The sequence below is a fragment of the Ictalurus furcatus genome, chromosome 18, assembly GCF_023375685.1.
Source record: "Ictalurus furcatus strain D&B chromosome 18, Billie_1.0, whole genome shotgun sequence".
Lineage (NCBI taxonomy): Eukaryota > Metazoa > Chordata > Actinopteri > Siluriformes > Ictaluridae > Ictalurus > Ictalurus furcatus.
Window position 1 is genome coordinate 18,631,191 of NC_071272.1, and position 21,793 is coordinate 18,652,983.

The 21,793-nt window shown below is 36.6% G+C and overlaps 1 protein-coding gene across 2 annotated transcripts; it reads right to left on the reverse strand.

Moving 5' to 3' along the window:
- Positions 1-10,118: 10,118 nt before the first annotated feature.
- Positions 10,119-20,390, reverse strand: pold3 (polymerase (DNA-directed), delta 3, accessory subunit). Of its 2 annotated transcripts, none has more exons than XM_053649431.1 (12): positions 20,174-20,390; positions 18,423-18,513; positions 18,203-18,305; positions 17,998-18,037; positions 17,154-17,286; positions 16,222-16,477; positions 14,085-14,157; positions 13,829-14,003; positions 13,476-13,585; positions 13,267-13,346; positions 12,669-12,744; positions 10,119-10,644 (listed from the first exon to the last, which is right to left on the reverse strand). In XM_053649431.1, the coding sequence occupies exons 3-12, from the start codon at positions 18,302-18,304 to the stop codon at positions 10,433-10,435; spliced, it is 1,257 nt and encodes a 418-aa protein (XP_053505406.1). In that variant the 5' UTR covers position 18,305; positions 18,423-18,513; positions 20,174-20,390; the 3' UTR covers positions 10,119-10,432. The 2 variants fall into 2 exon arrangements, with proteins under 2 accessions (XP_053505406.1, XP_053505405.1); XM_053649430.1 differs by having other exon boundaries at positions 18,423-18,478; positions 20,174-20,389.
- Between the last annotated feature and the right edge of the window lie 1,403 nt (positions 20,391-21,793).

Below are 21,793 nucleotides of genomic sequence, written 5' to 3' on the forward strand. Positions count from 1 at the left end.
CCATAAAGTCCAAGGAATTGTCTGTAGACCTCCCAGACAGAATTGTATCGAGGCACAGATCTGGGGAAGGATACAGAAACATTTGTGCAGCATTGAAGGTCCCAATGAGCACAGTGGCCTCCATCATCCGTAAACGGAAGAAGCTTGGAACCACCAGGACTCTTCCTAGAGCTGAGCAATCAGGGGAGAAGGCCCTTAGTCAGGGAGGTGACCAAAAACCAGATGGTCACGCTGACAGAGCTCCAACATGTCTCTGTGGATAGAGGAGAACCTTCCAGACCCTAAGCACACAGCCAAGATAACAAAGGAATGGCTACAGGACAACTCTGTGAATGTCCTTGAGTGGCCCAGCCAGAGCCCAGACTTGAACCCAATTGAACATCTCTGGAAAGATCTGAAAATGGCTGTGCACCGACACTCCCCATCCAACCTGATGGAGCTTGAAAGGTCCTGCAAAGAAGAAAGGGAGAAACTGCCCAAAAATAGTTGTGCCAAGCTTGTAGCATCATACTCAAAAAGACTTGAGGCTGTAATTGGTGCCGAAGGTGCTTCAACAAAGTATTGAGCAAAGGCTGTGAATACTTATGCACATGTGCTTTTTTTGTTTTTTATTTTGAATAAATTTGCAAAGATTTCAAACAAACTTCTTTCATGTTGTCATTATGGGGTATTGTTTGTAGAATTTTGAGGAAAATAATGAATTTAATCCATTTTGGAATAAGGCTGTAACATAACAAAATGTGGAAAAAGTGAAATGCTGTGAATACTTCCCGGCTGCACTGTATGTTAAAATTCTGGCCCTGAGCTGCTGAACTCTGTAGTGCCTCACAGACATCGAGGAACTGAAGCATTGCAAATCAATTAGATGGCCTTCTGACTCAAAGGGCGCTAAACCGGGGTTATAAAGCAATTAACTCGGATGTGTTTGCTTTTATAGCCGATTAAGGTGTTCTAGGAATCCTCAAATGAATGTCATCAAAATACTTCCGAAATCTTTTAAGAGTGCTGTTTTGGTTACCTTCTCTCACTCTGCTTAATTAAGCCAGGTCCTGATTGTTTCAGCTGGTGATCAGATTCATGCCAAGGAAGTACAGACGGAAGTGAGCTACATGTCAGGAACACTTCATAGTGATCCCCACTGTTAGAGGGTCACAGAAGACCGCTCAAATTTAATAAAGTGATAGAGAAAATTTGGAAGGTTTGGTTGGATATATAAAAAAGTGTTGTCAGTTCTACTGCAAATTAGAGGCTTAATTGTACTCAAATGAGTGAAAGTCGTTTGTTTAGCCTCTGCCAGGAAAAGCATGAAAAACAACCCACAATTTCCACATAAATGTCATATCAAAAGGATCATGATGAATGGACGTGCTACTCACACTGACACATTGATGAATGAGAACCGAAGTGTTTGAGGTGCAATCAGAACTTGCATGCACATTGTTTGATGATATTCATAAACCATCTAAAAACTTCACTTCTTGATCCAAAACGGTGAAGTACCTCTGACCTTCTGATTTGCAAAGATTATTCCAGATGTGGAGATCGAGCACCCTCCCACGCACACCCCAAAATAGCCTGTGACACTGCACTCCCAGAATCCCAGAAGTAAGATATGCTCCCACATTTACAAGCCATGTCATACGTATTTCCAATTTGAACAAAGAGAAATCTTCCTCAAGCCAAATGTGATTATATCACAAAGTCAGTATAAGATGTGTACAAAAAATAATAATAATAATAAAATAAAATAAAAATTTGTTTTCAATCAGTATACAGTGATTTACTTAACAGATTTGCTTGCGCAGAATTAGAGGAAGATTTTAGGAATTAATCCTAACTCTGTTTATTAATAGTGTTTTATTAATATTTTTATTACAAAGCAACATTTAATTCTATTAGTATTTTATTATTGTTTTGTTGGTGTTAAAAGACAAACACTGCTGTCTAGCAAAAACAATTATCCTCAATCAAGCAAGTTCAGTTATATAAATACGAAACATGGAGTAATTGTTTTTTATAAGTTTAGATAATGGAGAGACAGTAAATTTTTTAATTGTATTTAGTAAAATTAGCTAAAATTAAAATTAACTTTAGTTAATTTCAAAAGACTGGTTTATAGTTACTATAATATACTTGATAACAGGAATCTGATGTTCCTCAACATTAAATGTAACCCTAAATGGAGAAAAACTGACATTCTTTAAAAAGATAGCATTGACAAATTGCTGTATTATAAGAGGAATACACACTTTTGAATGTTGGTAACAGTAATAAAATTGTTTTGTGTTGGGCTGCATGACACCACCCTATGATACATTATTTTCCTATAACAGCACACCCCCAAGTGTTTTATTCCTCACATAATCATCATCTTTATTTATATAGCACTTTTCACTTTGATTTTGTTTTTTCAAAGGGCTTTAACTATAAAAGGTTAGATTAACAAAAAAAAAAAAAAGTAATTATGGTAAAGGCACATTAATACACCAATCTGGAAAAAAGCCATGAAGAATTAACTGTAAATATATGAGAATTATGCCAAAACATGGAGTATATTTAATAAGACAAAATACCCAAGAACTACAGATACACTACAGATATACAAAGATGGTAATGTAGGTTATATTTTGATCAAAATTGCATTGTAGCATCTACTGCAGTAATACACTTTCATATTTAATGGGTTTGCAGATAGCCTGAGGTCAGTTTGAATTTAATAATGTGGATTCACTTGATATATTTTTTTAAATGCCTATTGATTTATTCCACCTGGACTGAAAAAAAGCATTCCACATCTGTGTAGCTGGGCAACAGGAAGAGAGCTAAGCTGAACTCATACACTGGGCAGAAGCACTGAATAGAACAAAACATGCATTTTGGACAAAATTAAATTAATCACTTTAAAATTCATAGTGTAATGTTTTATTAATCTTTAAATTTGCTAACCATGTGATACTTGAAACACTATATTATTTGATTTTTCTCTACAGAATTAGTAAAATACTTATTAAAGGGATGCAATGAGGTCTCTTTGTTTGCCACACAGTATATGTATTTTATGACAGGACTGTTTCTGACATATTGCTGTTTTGATTTCTAATTTAAGATCAGGAGATGTGAACCAGCTCGACCTGTGTGCAAATACACCTTTGAACACAAACCTGGAAACAGTTAATCATGCTCACACACCACAATGCCAAGTCACAAGCACTTTGAAGTAGCCCAGCTTATTTTTCCGATGATAGCCATGCGATTGAGCAACAGATTTTCTCCGAGACACAGCGGCACCTCATGTTTTAAACAACAGTACAATGAGTGATCCAGAGCAGGCACCTCACGCATGTTACCTCTGCATGCAGCAGGTTTTGTGGATAATGTTGTGTAAGCTTTGGATGAGAACAGTGATCCATCAGAGAAAAGTCACATGGAACTTCACATGTGTACAACCACTAGGTAAAAATTATGGAATCACTACACTTAAAGGATGCTCACCTAGCGTTTTTACTTTATAGCAAATAAACAAATCATAGATATGACAGAAAACAATTTTGGTTTAATAGCTGGACATTCTGGCTTCATGAAACATACCTCAAACAAATTAAATTAAATTATTTAAATTAATGGCAAATTATTTTCCAAGTCAAGTAGAGGAAACAATTATGGAATCATCAACAAAAAAAAAAAATCACAATTAGTGATACTTTATTGTGCCTCCTTGGGCTTTTATGACATTCTTTGAGGCATGGAGTTCACTAATGAAACACAATATTCTCCATCAAGCTGGTTCCAACTTTCTTGAATAGCTGTTGGGATGGAGCCTTGTCATGGACCTTTTTTTTTTTTCCCACCATAAATTTTCACTTGAGATCCAGACTGTTTGCTGGCTATGTCATTGAGTTGTTATGACTTTCCTGAAGAAAAGCTTTAACATTTTTTTGCTCTGTGGCAAGATGGATTATCATGCTGAAAAATTACATCATCATCACCACCAAACCTATTTTCTATTGATGGAATGAGAAAAGTGTCCAAAATTTCAACGTCGACCTGTTCATTGACTGTTGAGGTCTCCCTTGGTCCTTTACCTGACATGAAACCCCATATCATAAATGAGTGGGGAAATGTGATTTGTTTTCTTAAGGCAGTCATCTTTATATGTTTCATCAGAATGGCACCAGACAAAAGTTCCAGCATCATCTCCTTGGTCAATGCAGGATTTCTGATTCATCACTTTCATCCAATCATCCACACTCCATGATTGCTTCTCTTTAGCCCACTGTAGCCTGGTTTTCTTCTGTTTAGGTGTTAGTGCTGGTTTTCATTTGGTTTTTCTATATGTAAATCCCATTTCATTCATCAGATTTGTTTTGTTGTGCATTTTCTATTTTCTACGCATTTTCAAGGTATATTGCTTTGAGTTTTCTATCCTGACGCTTTGACGTCTTCCTTGGTCTACCCATATGTTTTCCTTTTATAACCTTCCCATTTTGTTTATACTTGCACCAAATTTTAGATACAGCTGACTGGGAAAAATATCTTTTGCTACACTCCGTGTTGGATTTCCGTCTTGAAGGAGTTTTATAATCCTTTCCATTGTTTCAATTGACAACTCTCTTGTTGGGGCCATGTTTCCTTTCAAAAAGTCCAAGGTTAAGGTCTGTAAGCACTCTTTTAAGGTCTGTAAGCACTCTCTTTTGACTGCAGACTAATTTGCATTTTTAAACTTGTGCTGGTTTTTGTTTTAGAAATACAAATTACAAGGTGATTGCATAATTTTTTCCTCAACTTTGAGTGATTCCATATTTGTTCCTCTACTTGATCTGGGGGAAAAAAGATAGCATTAATTAAACTAATTTCATTTAACTAGTTTAAGGTTTGAAACATGTTTCACAAAGCCAGAATGTTCAGCTATTAAACTAAATTTGTTTTGTGTCAAGTATATGCTTTGTTTATTTGCTACGAAGTAAAAAAGCCGGGTGAACATACTCTAAGTGCCAGGGGTTGTACATGAGTAAAATCAACACATTTTTAGACACATTTTTCACATCAGTGGACTTACCACGTCTTTTTATTTTCATGCGATTTTTTCACACTTTATTTATTTATACATGTTAAATCTTCACATGTATTGAATATGATTTAATTGTTTAGATGTGATCTTCTCATATTAGTAATTATTTTTCCCGTGTGACGTGTTGACATACGGTGGTGCTTGAAAGTTTGTAAACCCTTTAGGATTTTCTATATATCTGCATAAATATGACCTAAAACATCATAGTTTCACACAAATCCTATACGTAGACAATGAAAACAAAATTAAAGAAATGAGACATAAATATTATATGTCATTTATTTATTGAGGAAAATGATCCAATATTACATATCTGTGAGTGGAAAAAGTATGTGAACCTCTAGGATTAGCAGTTAATTTGAAGGTGAAATTAGAGTCAGGTGTTTTCAATCAATGGAAAGACAATCAGGTTTGAACGTTTTGAAAGTCCTGTTTTATTTAAAGAACAGGGATCTATCAAAGTCTGATCCTCACAACACATGTTTGTCGAAGTGTATAATGCCACGAACAAAGGAGTTTTTTGAGGACCTCAGAAAAAGACTTGTTGATGCTCATGAGGCTGAAAAGTTTACAAAACCATCTCTAAAGAGTTTGGACTCCACCAATCCACAGTCAGTCACATTGTGTACAAATGGAGGAAATTTAAGACCATTTTTACCCTCCCCAGGAGTGGTGGACCAACAAAGATCACTCCAAGAACAAGACGTGTAATAATCCGTGAGGTCACAAAGGAACCCAGGGTAACTTCTAAACAACTAAAGGCCGCGCTCACATTGGCTAACGTTAATGTTCATGAGCCCACCATCAGGAGAACACTGAACAACAGTGGTGTGCATGGCAGGGTTGCAAGGAGAAAGGCACTGCTCTCCAAAAAGAACATTGCTTCCCCTCTGCAGTTTGCTAAAGATCATGTGGACAAGCCCGAAGGCTATTAGAACAATATTTTCTGGATTGATGAGATCAAAATAGAATTTCTGGTTTAAAGAAGGGTTATGTGTGGAGAAAGGAAAACACTGCGTTCCAGCATAAGAACCTTATCCCATCTGTGAAATATGCTGTTGGTAGTATTATGGTTTAAGCCTGTTTTACTGTATCTGGTCTTGGACAACTTGCCATCACTGATGGAACAATGAATTCTGAATTATACCAGTGAAGTCATTCCACCAAAAGAAGAATAAAGTTATTTCCACAGAAATGTTGTGGAAGGACCTGAAGCAAGCAGTTCATATGAGGAAATCCACAGACATCCCAGAGTTGGATCTGTTCTGTACTGAGGAACGGGTAAAAACCATCCAAGCCGATATGCAGGACTGATCAACAGTTACTGCAAACGAACAGGTTGCAGTTATTGCTGCATGAAGGGGTCACACCAGATACTGAAACAAAGCTTCACATACTTTTGCTACTCACAGGTATGTAATATTGGATCATTTTCTCCATTTGTTTAATTGGGTTCACTTTATCTATTTTTAGGACTTGTGTGATGATGTCTTCGAACATATTCATGCAGAAATATAGAAATAAAAAAGGGTTCACAAACTTTCAAGCACCACTGTAACTACTTGACAACTTTCCCATGCAATTTCAGTGGATAACATCGGGAAATGCAACTGTTCACATGTGATCACATTTGACCCCCACAAAAACACGTAAAGGGTAGTCTCAGTTGGTGAGCTCTTTTATCCAAAGTGACTCAAAAGTGTAATCCAGATCATAAACAACAAATCATAATTAATCTGCTTTATCCTGGTCATTATTCTCCATAGATGAGTATAATTCATGTCAAGTTGGAGTATTATCTAAAGCTTTCAAGGCACCTTGGATAAACCTCATAGGCTACAATGCTGCCATTGTGTGAAGATATTACATTTTCCAATTCATCTTTTTTCCTCAGATATTTGCATTTATTTAGGCTATGCCAATTAAGACCTAATTTAATTATATGTGCATACGTTTTTTATACATAAAAACCCCCCAAAAAGCTCATATTTGGATGTTGTTAGAATTAAAATGTTTATTTCACTGTGAAGATGCTCTCAGGAGAAGGCTTTTACATGTTAGAGCCTGTTTGGTCACATTATTAGCAGCAGATAAATACACCATCACATCAGCCATAACATTAAAACCACCTGCCTAATATTGTGTGGGTCCTCCTTGTGCAGCCAAAACAGCTCTGACCAGTTGAGGCATGGACTCCACAAGAGCTCTGAAGGTGTGATGTGATACCTGGCGTCAAGACATTGGTGGCAGAAGTCCTCTAAGTTGCAAGGTGAGGCCTCCATGGATCAGACTTCTCTGTCCAGCACATCCCACTGATGCTCGATCTAATTAAGATCTGGAGAATTTGGTGGCCAAGTCAACACCTTGAACTCTTTGTCATGTTCCTCAAACCATTCCTGAACAGTTTTGCAGTGTAGTACAGTGTATTATCCTGCTGAATGAGGACACTGACATTAAGGAATACCATTGCCATGAAGGGGTGTACTTGGTCTGCAACAATGTTTAGGTAGGTGGTACGTGTCACTAGTAACGTCCACATGAATGCCAGGACACAAGGCTTCCCAGCAGAGCATTGCCTGGAACATCACACTGCCTCTGTTGGCTTGTCTTCTTCCCATAGTGCATCCTGGTGCCATCTCTTCCCCAGGTAAGCGACGCACACGCACCCAGCCATCCATGTGATGCCAGGCTACCTTCTTCCATTGCTCCATGGTCCAGTTCTGATGCTCACATGCCCACTGTAGGTGCTTTTGGCGATGGACAGGGGTCAGCATGGGCACTCTGACCGGTCTGCAGCTACGCAGCCCCGTACACAGCAAGCTGCGATGCACTGTGTTCTGAAACCTTGCTAAAGTAGCTATTCTGTAAGATTGGACCAGACAGGCTAGCCTTCACTCCCCATACACATCAGTGAGCCTTGGATGCCCATGACCCTGTTTCCGGGGTTAGGGTTGTCCTTCCTTGGACCACTTTTGCTAGGTACTAACCCCTGCATACCAGGAACACCCCACAAGACCTGCTGTTTTGGATATGCTCAGACCCAGTCGTCTAGCCTTCTTAATTTGGCCCTTCTCAAACTCGCTCAGATCGTTACACTTGCCCATTTTTCCTTCTTCCAACACATTAACTTGAGAATTGATTGTTCACTTGCTGCCTAATATATCCCACCTCTTGACAGGTGCCATTATAACAAGAACATTAACATTATTCACTTCACTGGACAGTGGTTTTATTGTTACGATTAGTGTATATCTTTGCTTTATAAACTTTAGTTATTACTAATAATAAATTTTAATCTAGAAAGGCTTTTGCAGTTTGTTGTAATATCTTCATTATTGTTTAAACAAGGGAATACAATTCTTTTTATACATTTTTAGTACTGACAAGCATGTTATAATGATAAAAGATGACAGAACAAGTGGCATATACAGGCAGAAACAAGCTTTTCGGCTATATAGAACACGCCGTGATGTGCAAAGTGGGTCTAGCTTAAAGTCTTGATCAAACTTAATTTGAGATAATGAGGTGGTCACAGACCAAGTTGACAGAAACAATGAAATAAACATGTTTCTGTTGAGTTTTGAAATGTGGGATTTAAACTTTTACATTTAGCAGATGCTTTTGTATAATTTGAAGTGATTATAACTGAGACAGGATACAATTAAGAAGCTCACAAGTTAAAGACCCAACAGTTATAGCTTAGCAGTTCTGAGACTTGAACTCACAACCTTCTGATCAACAGCCCAAGACTTAATCATTATATCACAGCCCCACAGCTGATGTAGTTTTACTAGTGCTTTGGAATAGTTCAGTATGTCAGAATTCCGTATGTGGTTTCTGGCACTGTGTGACACATTGGCATCTATAAAAATGTGGTTAAAAAAAGAAGTCACAGGCCTGAAAACACTTTGTAACACAAGTGTACTCAAGGCCAGCTATGTCACCCTGCTGGGCTCAGCCCAAAATGGCAGTGTGGAGCCATCTTGTGGGCTCATCATCTACAAAATAAAATGTGGGGGTCAAATCCAATGTCAATTGTGTAACATTCATGTCATGGACAGTCTTAAACTGACTTTGGGAACATATAATTTCATTTAGCTGGTGGGGGGAAAAGCTTGAGTTAATGTGTGTGAAGGAAAGATATGGACTAGATATAATCAGCCTGAATTTACCTCACCTTAAAGCCAAGGCTCTTCCGAATGGATAAGCCAGTTGAATATCAACTGGTACAGAGCCCATTAGGAAAAGTATAACGAAAAGTGATTAATGAAAAATGAATGCTCTGTCTTGAAGCAGAATCACTTTTCTACCCCAGTTCCTCCTCAGACACCCAAATTTCTCCGTCTGGGAATAATTAAATATTATCTTATCTTCATAATTCAAAGATTTGTGTAGTTAATGCAAATACTATTACTGTTACAAACTGATTTCTGAGGCAGCACAATTTATACAGTGCTAAACTGGAGGCTATAAGCTTCCTGTACTGAGCATCAACATTCTAACACCAGTACAAAACCGAAGAGTCTGGATGATTAACTACATTTGGTGTACATTTCATTTTTGGCTTAAGTGTCCTTTTAAAACAGCATTAACCTTTAATAATCGCTGACTAAACTCTATAAAAATAAAGTTTAGAGGCTGCCAGGGAGAAAAGAAGGTAGGAGGAAAAGTTCTGGTTGGCATGAAAAGCTCAAATTCACATACATGGCAGCAGATCAGAGGCACATCATTACACATTTCCAGATCTATGCCATCCCAAACTGTCAGTTTTGTTTGAATAAATCACAATCCCCTGAACTGAAGCCAAGAACTGTGCTAGAGACTGACGTTAAATAGAAATGTGAAAAACCCTTTGGCAAGCACGAATCTGGCAAAAAAAAGCCAATAAACCAAAAACAAGCTTTCCTGAACTAATTAGATCATCATTAGGAACTATACATGCATAAAAATTCATCAGTGAGTCCCAAAAAGTACAGAAAACAACTGAAGTGAGCATGAAAAGGATAGTGAGGATGGTGTAAGTAGAAACAGAAGAGATAATATGACAAAGTTTATTGTTTAAAGTTTCATATTTTTAATATTTAATATTCAGCATGACAAAGAACGTCACTCAGTACACAGAGGATGTTCAGTGATCAGTGATGGATATTCAAGAATAATCCCAGATGAAAATCTTTCACATACAGGTATCCCAGCACCTTGGATCTTTCCTCTATAAACGGACTAATGATCAAAACACCTGATAAGCTTTACAGGCACACCCATTGGTTTGTTATTGTACTGAAGTCCAGTACAATAAATATCCGGTCATAAAAGTATTGGAAGGTCACAGCGGAACACAGACAGAAATCCCACGTAAGAAGTTCATTTCTTCTGGAAAAAGCCTGTGATAGATGCCTGTTTTGTTGATTTATTTGTAGCAGAAGGAGCCTTCTTCTGACTTTTCTCTTTGACCTTTTTCTCCTCATCCAACCTTGAGAGTGGCTGCTTGACTGAGGTTGAATCCTCAGAGGGTTGAGCCTTGGATTCGTCTTCACTCTCCGAGTAAGATTCACTCTCGTAGCCTTTCTCCGTCACTAAATTAAAAACAGATGGAAACCCAATTTTACCACAAAGCAGTTGAATTCTTAATTCTGATTGGTCAATGTATCGATTCATTTTCTAGAACAGCAGATCTGACCAAGGGGTTTCTTTAACCAAACATTTTCCATCATTAACCGAATTTTACAAAGCATTGACGGATATATAAAATAAGCACTAGCCATTCCATTCAATTTGTCTTCCACCATAGACACAGAACAACAGAACTACTCTAGCAGCACTTTACTGGCAGAAAATCACACTGCATGCTCTCATTTAGTACCACTGCTAGAGGTGGAACTGCACACTTCCATGTTTATGAATGCAGAAGAGTGTGTACTAGTTTCAAAACTTGTGAGGTAGTGAACAATGGCAGCAAATACACATCACAATCACTGCAGTATCCATAAAAGCACAAAAAAAATCATGCAAACATCTGTACTTGAAGTTTTACTCATTTTCTTGTGAGAGAAAAATGGCTTTGTGCTATGCACCGGGCTAAGAGTGAGCATTTTGGGACGGAACACGTACATTAGTAGCAAACTTTTCAACTCAAAAACCACCAAAACCACTGGCCATAAATGCAAAAAACCTGTGGCTATAACCTCTCGATTTGAATGGACAGATTAAATATTTATCATCTGGCTAAACGTTTTTGAAAAAACTCAGAAATGCCAGCAATGTGTGTAATATGAATCCAGAAAAGCTAGCATTGTGTGTAGGGCCTGCTCCTGCTAAAGAACACAACTACAGTACTATGCAAAAGGCTTAGGCATCCTATTTTTTTTTAGTATAAACTTTGTTATAGATTTTTATTTTATGACTTCTACATTATCAAGTCAGTACAAAAAAAACATGTTCGTTTTCCAGCACAAAATTAAATGTTACAGTAAAATGTTTGTATGTCAGTAAATAAAGCAGCATATTACGTAAGAGAGGCTGCTGGGTTTTCCTGCAAAAATAAGAAACAAGTGCAAAAGTCAAAGTCTCCAGAAGAACTGTGGCTGGTTCTGCAAGATGCTCAATAAAATTTACAGCTCATTTCCTTATAAAACTGCACACATTGTACCCAAGACTACTACTAATGTTTTTAAAGCAAATGGTCATCACACCAAATATTAACTTTGTTTCATTTATTTCTGTTTATTGCTCTTTATACTATTTTTTAATGTAGAAACATTTCATTTCATTATGTTTGAAGGCATCTTTGCTCTACAGCATTTCTTTGCATATGCCCAAGACTATTGCACAGTACTGTATGCAACTGTTCTACTCCAGATATATACATTAAAATACTATTAAGTGACAATTTCTATCGTACAATCAAACATACTCTGACTGTTGAAGTAGACAGCTAGCCAAGTGTGAAAAATTTAGCTAACTAGTTACTGTGATGAAATTTTGATGACTGATGAAATTTTTAAAACCCCGTCCGTCAGCGTGACGGATAATGATTTCCTGCAACCTCTGTCTGTAAGTATTGCAGCTGCAAATAATAGGTTTATATTAAGTTTATGTTAAGTTTTCCACCACAAGAAAGTTTTCAGGGCAGAGGAGATTTACAGTTTCTAAGTAACATGATAAGCTGAGCTGTTGTTCTGTTGGTCTTATTAACTTCGAGAGAGAGAGAGAGAGAGAGAGAGAGAGAGAGAGAGAGAGAGAGACTGGCAGGGGAATGACTGTTTGTAACTGCTATAAAGCAAGCGATAACATGAGCTAACCTGTCTCGCAGATGTTCTACAACATTAAATGTAACTATACAATTAAAAGTATGGCGTGTCATTCTTTAATAAATAAAAAATTGTAATTACCAAATTGCTGTGGTATAAGAGGAATAAAACACTTTGGAACTTATGTTATTGAGAAATAATCAAGGTTGGGGTATTAAGAGTATCTCCACTTCATTATACCTTGTTGATTATTCTCTAGTAACAGCATTTATATTACAGTACTTTTCTTTTTTTTGAGTTTCAGGTAATTTGTTAAATTACAAATACATTAAAAGATTACCGTTACGTACCAATACAGCCTTCATCGTCTATAAATGTCCGGGACTTTAATACCCGTCTCCTCTTCCTCCTCCTACCCTCAGAGCTCTGCAGTAAATAACAGAAGACACACCAGCAATTCAGGGCGCATTACTTACACTGTTTTCAGACTACATTACAATAATAAAGGATGGTTTGAGGAAAATCAGTTAAAGAGAATAAACTAAGGGACAACTTACACAAATACAACTACAGGGCTGATTGTTTAAACCTCATGAGAACTTTACAGAGCTACATTTATACAAAATTTATGAAAATAAATTTGGGTTTGTTACTGTACAGCCACATTAATGTAGTAGTAAGAGCCAAGTGCTGTCAAAAAAGTTTGTTTTCAGAAAAATGCTAAGTAACATCAAGTGCTTCATCACCCAACCAATCAGGAAGAAGCTTAGGGGAACAATGAAAACAACCAAGGGCTGATGTGGAAAAAATTAAAGTTTCAGCTTATATTTCAACGCTACAATTAAAGTAGCAATAATATTTTTTTTGTTGTTGTTGTTAAAGGTCTTTTTCTAGAAAACATGGTTTACTGGTTGTCAAATTTGATCGTTCAACATTTCAGATTCTTACTTGTAAAACAGGCTCCTTTTTCACATGCTTTTCAGGACTTGGTATCTGCAGTTCAGGTGCAGGTGGAGAATCTGGAATTACTAAGGAGAGAGGATGAGCACAGTCAATCAGGCTGTTTGCACCGAAACAGTGCTACTGTGAAATTTCCTGCAGGTGTACAGGTGGAATGGTGTTTTAATTGCAGTTTGCAGCACATTTGTTTCACCTACCCTCATCATCACTGCTGTCAGGCTGAGAAACTTTTATCCTCCGTCTCTTTTTCTTCTGAATCTCCACTTGTTCATCTTCACTGTGCAAATGCTCTAGACGCTTCGTTTTACTGTTTAGAAGGTTGTTGTTTTTTTTAAAAGAAATATCATGGCAGTAATGACACAAATCAAAATGCTGCACCCATATGAACATAATAATAATAATAATAATAATAATAATAATAATAATAATAATAATTATAATAATAATAATGTCTGAATGGATTCACATTTCTTTTACCGTATAATGAAAAATGCCTATATTGCCCTGATGCTCTTAAGTAAACCAGTTAATTCCATAGAGTAAAGCCTACCTCCGGGTCTCTTTGGCATCATCTTTAATCACTTCATCTGCCTTCGGTAATTCCTCCTTTATGTTCTGCTTAGGTTTGGATGAACTGCAAGACTGTTTTGTGCTCCCTGCAAGTGATGACGTTGGACCCCCATCTGCCTTTTCTTTTACATTTTTGTCTGCTTTGTCGAGCTTTTCTGTAGGTCACAGATTAAATGGAGGTCAGGGATGGAAATGAGAGCTTGGTGACTCAGTTTAATAGAGATATTATTACTCACTGTCTGCTGATTTCCCAAAAAAATTGTTCATAGCACTAGCTTTGGAAGACAACTTCGTTTTCTGTCCTTCAGCCTGAAATGGAGATGTTTATTATTACAAGAGGATTTTATGTCAGAATTCTGAATCCCCCCACCCCACCCACTTGAACTTTTCCACATTTTCTAGTTCCAACTGGAATTGAAATGGATTTAATTGTTTGGGTTTTTTTCCATTTGATTGACATGTCTAACATTTGAAGGCGTAATCTATTTTTCATGACACAAAGATTAATTTAACAAAAAAAATGCAGACATTTGTTGTTTGCACAACTATTCACTCCCTGGGGTCAATATTTGGTACAACCACCTTTGGCTGCAATACAGCTGCAAGTCTTCTGGGATATGTTTCTATCAGCTTTGCACATCTAGACCACTGTTGAACAGCATTTCAGACTGAGGTCTGATTTCATCACATAGTGAATGTCATGCTTTGATCAGGATTTTGGATCGTTACGTGCTGGATCAATCCAGTTTGTAATCAGACACTGGTTGTTAAAATGTTTGTGATGCTGCAGTCAGTCTGAAATATTTTGGGGGTAACCAGATTTTAAAATGCTAGAACTTTGTTTGTGGTTAAGTTACATGTAAAAGAGAAGCTTTCAGTTCAGTTTGATCTGTAATTTTCTGAAGTATATTAATATTTAAAACCTGTAAAAATTTCACCATGTTAAGATTTTTCTCAGTGTCACGTTTCGTGACGCAACGGAGATAAGGTAGGATGCAATCGCAGGTTAAACAACAGTTTTATTTAAAGAGAGACAGGCAGAAAAATCCAAAACGTGATCCACAAACGTAATCCAGTAACATGCAAAGTTCAGGCGATCGGCAAACAGGCATAAAGGGCCGAGGCAGGAATCAAGGTCGCGGTCACGGAAACACAGGGTCGAGAAACAAAACAAGAAACATGAACTATAGCGCGGGACTGGTAGCGGAGAAACCAGCGTGAACTAAACAAACGAACCTAAACATGAAACATGACATGGACTATGACTATGACTATGATTCTAAACATGAAACATGAACTGAACGAGGACTATGGTTATCTATCGTAAGGACTCTAAACTAAGCTACTATAACTCATTCAACATTCCGCCTTGTGTGCTGGGAGGCACGCGGTATATATGCGGAGATAATCAGCCTCGTAATGGCTGGCGGCTGAGGACTATTCAGAAACGCATGAAACAATAGCCAATGACAGAACGGGGAGGATACATAACAGAAACAAACAAATGCACATGTAGAAATGTCACGATTGTCCACAAGGGGAAAGCAGGTGCTCGCGCACCTGCTCGTGCGTTCACATGCTCCACAGCGCGCTGCATAAAGGGGAACTCGTGACACTCGGGTGAAAATCACAGAACCGGTCAATTAGACAACAATGAATTTTTTTCCACCTCTTGTTTGCACATTCATTGTGAAAATGAATTGTGACGTATTGTCAACTATATGCAGGAAAAGCTCAGCTGTGATTATGTGCTAAAAGTAATTGATGTGTATACTGTATACTAATGCTTTGTAGTCAGATAAAGATAAACATTGGATAAACATTAGCAACCTTTAATTACACTGATGTTTTTGATTAAATGTTTTATCCTGTAGGGAAAAGCTTTTTTGCTTTTTGTAGTATACATTTGTTAGGCTAATACAGGAATTAAGGCATGGTCGGGTGATACTCTCAACCAGATCCAAAATCTGCTGCAGCTTTTCCTAAATCCAAATCTAGACTAAAGCTAATAATAACAACCAAATAAAAATATATGACTATGACTAACTATTTTTGTCAAAAACTAAATTCAAATTAGCTGTTAAAAAGAAAACTACATTAGTGTAACTAACAAGTAAATTAAGCTTAAAGCATTCTTGCTGATGTGGTTTCTGACACTGTATAACACACTGTAACTATAAAAATGGACTAAAATGAAAATGTTGCAGAACTAAAAACAGATATAGAAGTTTTAAATATCTTTCTTCCTTAGCACCACAGTTTGGTTTCAACTGGTAAAGGCCAAACTGTACAGTTGAAGTGATCTGTATAATAAAATAGTGTTACTGAGCCAAATGATGTTTTGAGGTGAGTGTGCCAAAACTGCTCACTTACAGGAGATTGATCATCAGCCTGCTCCATCTTCACCTCTCTGCTCTGCTCTTCACTTTTAGGAGCTGCTTTATTTGCGAACATCCCCATGATGCCTTTTGGCTGTTTGGAGGTAGGTTTGGATGCAGGTGCTGTGTAGTTATTGACAACAGGTTTATTGGCCTCTTTGTCAGTTGCAGTAGACATGACCATTTCTTGAGCCCTCTGTAACTCTGCTGTGGATATCGGTACAGCAGCGGCACAGCGAATTGCACTGTACCTGTGAACAATGAAATACTCTCAAAATAAAACTTTGAGGAGGTCATCTATTCTATATAATCATTATGATTACAGAGATCCATTAATGCTTTAAGGCTTTGAGAAAACAACAATTTAGGGTTTTCTTTGCCTGTTAGTAGTTCTTTTATTATTAACAAACCAGTTTGTTATCCATCTGTCATTTTGTATAACTGAATAGAACGGCTTGATTAGTTAATATTTAACCTGATTACCAAATGACACACAGCAGGTTTTTAGGTCTTTTTTACCTGTTCTAAATGATTCGAAATTTTTTTAAAAAGTGACCATTTTTAATATTTAAAATCAGAAAATCCTATTTACTAATGGACATGCATAGCTCTTTTGTGTTGTAAATAGATAAGATTTTGTTTAGGTAGGTTGTGTTTATCCACAACTGCACATGTGGTATCACTGTAATTTTTACACACCTATAGCTATTTTTCATGTTGCGGAACATCCTCAAAACAAGCCTGTCATAAATTTTACTAGAGCAGCTATAAACAGTCCAGCATACACACTGGAGACTCCTTCCATAAATGTTAAATAAACATCCCATAGAGAATGAATTGTTGTCTATGTTTCAATAACTATTAGAACAACTGCATTAAAATAAACCTGACCAATCAGAATCATAAAACAGTCATAAAGTCACATACTTGTTGCAGTTTTTAAGGTTCTCTTTCATAGCATCGTAGTCAGTACTGTATAGCGGTGCACTGTCCTTCAGCTCAGCTTTCTGAACACTGTACACATGCACGCTAATCGTCACATCCAGCTTGGATTTTACATCTGGATATGATTAAAGATTGAGGATACAAAGGAATCAGCTCACAGATACAAAACAAAAAGTTTCAACTTTAATGCTGACACCATGATCTAATGCTTAATATTTAATGCCAGTGTGATAGAAAAAAGTCAATAAACACTTATCATTTAATCACCCAGTGCTTACTGTACAGAATATAAAAATATATCCAACCCATCATAGTTAAGAAATTTAAACGAAGTCCTTTTTTGTGGTCAATACAAAACTCTTCCAAATGTTAATAACTCAAAAAAGCCAATAATTTGGGTTAGAACAATAATTCAATGGAAAATAACTCAGCGGCATCAGTTGCAAGGCAAATTACAGGCTTAGTATCATTTCCATAGTTAAAAAAGTACACAGCGACTGTGTAAAAAAAAAAAAAGAAAAAAAAAGAGAGGCTGATGAGGGTCATTCATATCTGCTATAAAGTTCATTCCTATCATCACCGATTTGTTTTGTGGCTGGTCCATAACATTAAATTTAACTACAAATGGTTAAAATTAAGACATTTTAATATGCAACGAATTAAACATACTGTAGAGTTAATAAAAAGCACTGAGCTTTCAGCATATACACGTGGTGGAAAATGTCTAGTGTTCATGTTTAGCATATTTAACTGTACACTAATTTTTGCCCACTTATAGACACTGGTGTTTCAGAATAGTAGAAAATTAAAACGTAAAGAACCATACCCTCAAGCTTGTCTTCACGCACTACTGACACCTTATGACACTAGAGGAAATGACAGAAAAATCATAAAATGTACTATGCTGCATTGACGAAAGCACAAATATTAATCACCATGTATTCTTTTTCATTGTTTACTATAAGCAACGTCTGTCCAAGAAATTGTGTAATTCTAATAACTCTTAATTCAAACACATAAAGGAGTGTCACCATGTTGCCGTTCTCCAAGCACTTCCCAGAGACTAAGTAAGTTGCATGCAGAGTGTTTCCAGACCGCTCCTTCCGTCGCTGCTCTATGTAGTGATACAGCATTCTGCAACAAATCCAATCCAACAACAAATCCAATCCAACAACAAATCCAATCCAACAACAACAACAACAGTTAGCTGAAATTAAAATGTTAAGATTACCACCAAAGAAAAAGACTTACTGTTTAGCTGTGTTAACATGGACACCAAGAGTAAGACTCAGCCATTTATAGGTGACCTGTTTGAACAAAATCGATGAAATTGAGTTAATATCTGAAAAAAAAAAAAAATCAAATGTATTATTGGCAGAAGATAATTGGTCTGTATATCATAATGGCTTAATAACATTAGAACCAGTATTAGAACCAACACCATGTTTATTCATGGTTAGGCTATATTAGCCAATGTCAATTTCATTGGCCAAATAAAATGTCTTCTACTTTATTTTTGAGGAAAATCTTTACAGATTATTCATGTTACATTTTCTTCCTAAAGGTCACTGTACAATTAAAGGGTATTATGCCGTAGCACTATTGAATTCTTGATTCTGCATGGTCAGGTGTTGATTAATTTTCTACAACAGAAGCTCTGACAGTAACACAGCTGCAAATGACAAGTTTATGTTAATGCATTAATTCTAATACATTATAATTTCTTTAGTAACTCATGCACAGGGACTTGTACAGTGGATGTTCCACATAATCCAAGATTACTAATAAAAGGATTAAAAACTTGCTCTATTTTAACACAGATACGGTGATGCTTTCCGTAAGGAAGCATTTAGTGTCAGCTCAAGTTTTCAACCATGGGAAAGTCTTCTTAACAGAGAAATTCATGCTTTGTTGTTTCTTGGTAAGATGACAAACTGTCATTTTTTTGTCTTATTGACCTCAAGAAAGAGTAAAAACAAACAATGCAGGTGGAGGAACACTTTATATCTGCTATAATGTAAGTGATAACAATAACTAACTTGTTTCACGGACATTCCACAACGTTAAATGTAACGATGAAAATAAATAATATGCCGTCATTCTTTTATTAATAAAATAAAAATGAATAAAACATTTTGTGACATGTTGTTATAGGAGAATAATCACACGACCATACCACCTTGTTGTTGATTATTTTCCTATTACAACATGCATGTTCGTTACAAGTTAAATATTATATAACGTTATATGCATTAGGCATATGCCCACCCCACACAACACACACACACACATAACCCACAATGAGGGGGATATCAACGTATCGTCCATAGAGTTACATAAATACTACTAAAGCAAAATAGGATGATTATCCATTCAGTTGTATTTTAAAGGTTAATGGAAAAACTGCAGAAATGGATATTGGACATGTACACAAAAAAACACTAATAAACATTCCCCAACAGCGTTTAATCCAATCCACAAGAACGCTTTCTGTCGTTACAGACGACTGCGCATGCTCAGATTCAGCATCGTCCTGTCTCAACCAATTTTTAAATTCTAGCCATTCTAAGGCTATGTATTACAACTGATTAAATCTATAATGATAACAGATTCAGAAAAGCACACATGAGAAACATACGAGTAACACCCAAAAACATTACACTAGTGAATACCCTATCCCTTGGACTATTTGATGTAAAACACATGCAAGAACGTAGAAAAACGGCGCCACTGAAGACAGACATCTCTAGACAACTAGTTATGTCCGCATATGCAGAGAAGCTAGTAACGCAATTATCTAAATTAAATACATGCTTCCCTCCTTGCAAATCTCAAATAAATAACTAAGATGAAGTTTACTTATCTGTCAGATCTCGCGGATTTAACACACTTCACTGCAGTGCTAGCTAGTTGTTTCTCCAGAGTGTTAGGCTAATAAACGGACGTTTACTATCCCAAACGAAAAGCGATCATACGCGTAAAAATGTCCGTGTGGAACTTACAATTTTATTCTGATCGTTAACATATTCGTCAATGTTGTCTAAATAAAGCTCATCCATGGCGGCGCAACGTTGATCACCCTGGAAACACACTCTTCGCTGCATGGAACTACGCGGGAACTTTATTTACTTCCGATCACGTGGGTAGTCGAATGGAGACCAGTGTTGCCAGCTCCGTAGTAAACCCACCGGCCAGACACTATCAACTATTTCAACTCCCTGCCTAATTTTGTGTAAGTCCGCCTTGTGAGTCATGGACTCCACAAGCCCTCTGAAAGTGTGCTGTGGCATCTGACACCAAAATGTTAGCGTAAGATCCTTTAGGGCCTGTCAGTTGTGAGGTGGAGCCTCTATGAATCAGACATGTTTGTCCAACACAACCGACAGATACTCGATCAGATCTGGGGAATTTGGAGGCGAAGTCAACACCTTGAACTCTTTGTCATGTTCCTCAAACCATTCCTGAACAGTTTTTGCAGTGTGGAAGGGCACATTATCCTTCTGAAAGAGACCACTGACATTAGGGAATACTGTTGCCATGGATGGGTGTACATGCAACAATATTTGGTAGGTGGTACATGTCAAAGTGACATCCATATGAATGCCAGGGCCCAAAGTTTCCCAGCAGAACATTGCCCAGAGTATCACACCGTGACAAGATATATATATATATATATATATATATATATATATATATATATATATATATATATATATATATATATACAGTATATATATAATTCATGCAAAAGGAACCCCGACCAAGTACTGAGTGCATAAATGAACATAATTTTCAGAAATTTGACATTTCTGAATTATAAAGTCTTTATTCTAATATTTTGAGATACTGGATTTTTGATTTCCATGAGCTGTAAGCTGTAATCATTCATATTAAAGCAAAAAAGGCTTGAAATATGTCACTTTATGTGTAATGAACTTTTCCACTATCTAAAAAATTTTTTGAGACACAACATCCTGTGAGATGGCCTCCAAGAATACTGACCCACTTGTATTGACATTAAACATTAGATATATTATAATCATTATAATTATAATAATTAAAAGTAATATTATAATTACAAAGAGTTTTAACACATTCTTTGTTTTCCTCTAAACATTAACACATCTGTCGGCTATGTAGAATGTAAAAAGGCAACTCACTAGCACATATTGTGCTTTGATATTGTTCAGGGATTCAGATTATATGTCATATTCACTGTTCTATTATGTACAACAGGGCTGACAAAAATTCTACAACTCTGTGCAAAATTATTTCTTTATTTGGTTGGTTTTTTGCAGAGGCTTGGTCACAGGAGATAATGTATTATTATGTTAAGTGCTGAAGCCATAGTTTTGTGGTGTTGAGTAACAGACTTGTCCTTCTCTTTCTGTCTGTAATCTTTGACTTTAGACGAATATTCCCATTTGCTGGCATGTATTTTGTCCTTGTTTTACATATGATGTGTGATTTCCTGGACACATGATATTCCAGTAGCCTACAGAATCTGTTGAATTGAAAACTCTAAAATATTATTGTCCAACAGCTGGCAGTTATTTATTATTGTCATTTAGCTAAAGTTTTTGGGGTTTTATTTTTGCATTGTTCATCTACTAAAAGTTCAC

Excerpts from the sequence above, each read along its gene's own strand:
- pold3 (XM_053649430.1), bottom strand. The coding sequence starts at position 20,275 with ATGCAGCGAAGAGTGTGTTTCCAGGGTGATCAACGTTGCGCCGCCATG. Across the intron at positions 14,004-14,084 it reads TTTTGGGAAATCAGCAGACA|AAAAGCTCGACAAAGCAGAC; the intron begins GTGAGTAATAAT and ends TGTGACCTACAG. Across the intron at positions 10,645-12,668 it reads AGACGATGAAGGCTGTATTG|TGACGGAGAAAGGCTACGAG; the intron begins GTACGTAACGGT and ends TTTTTAATTTAG.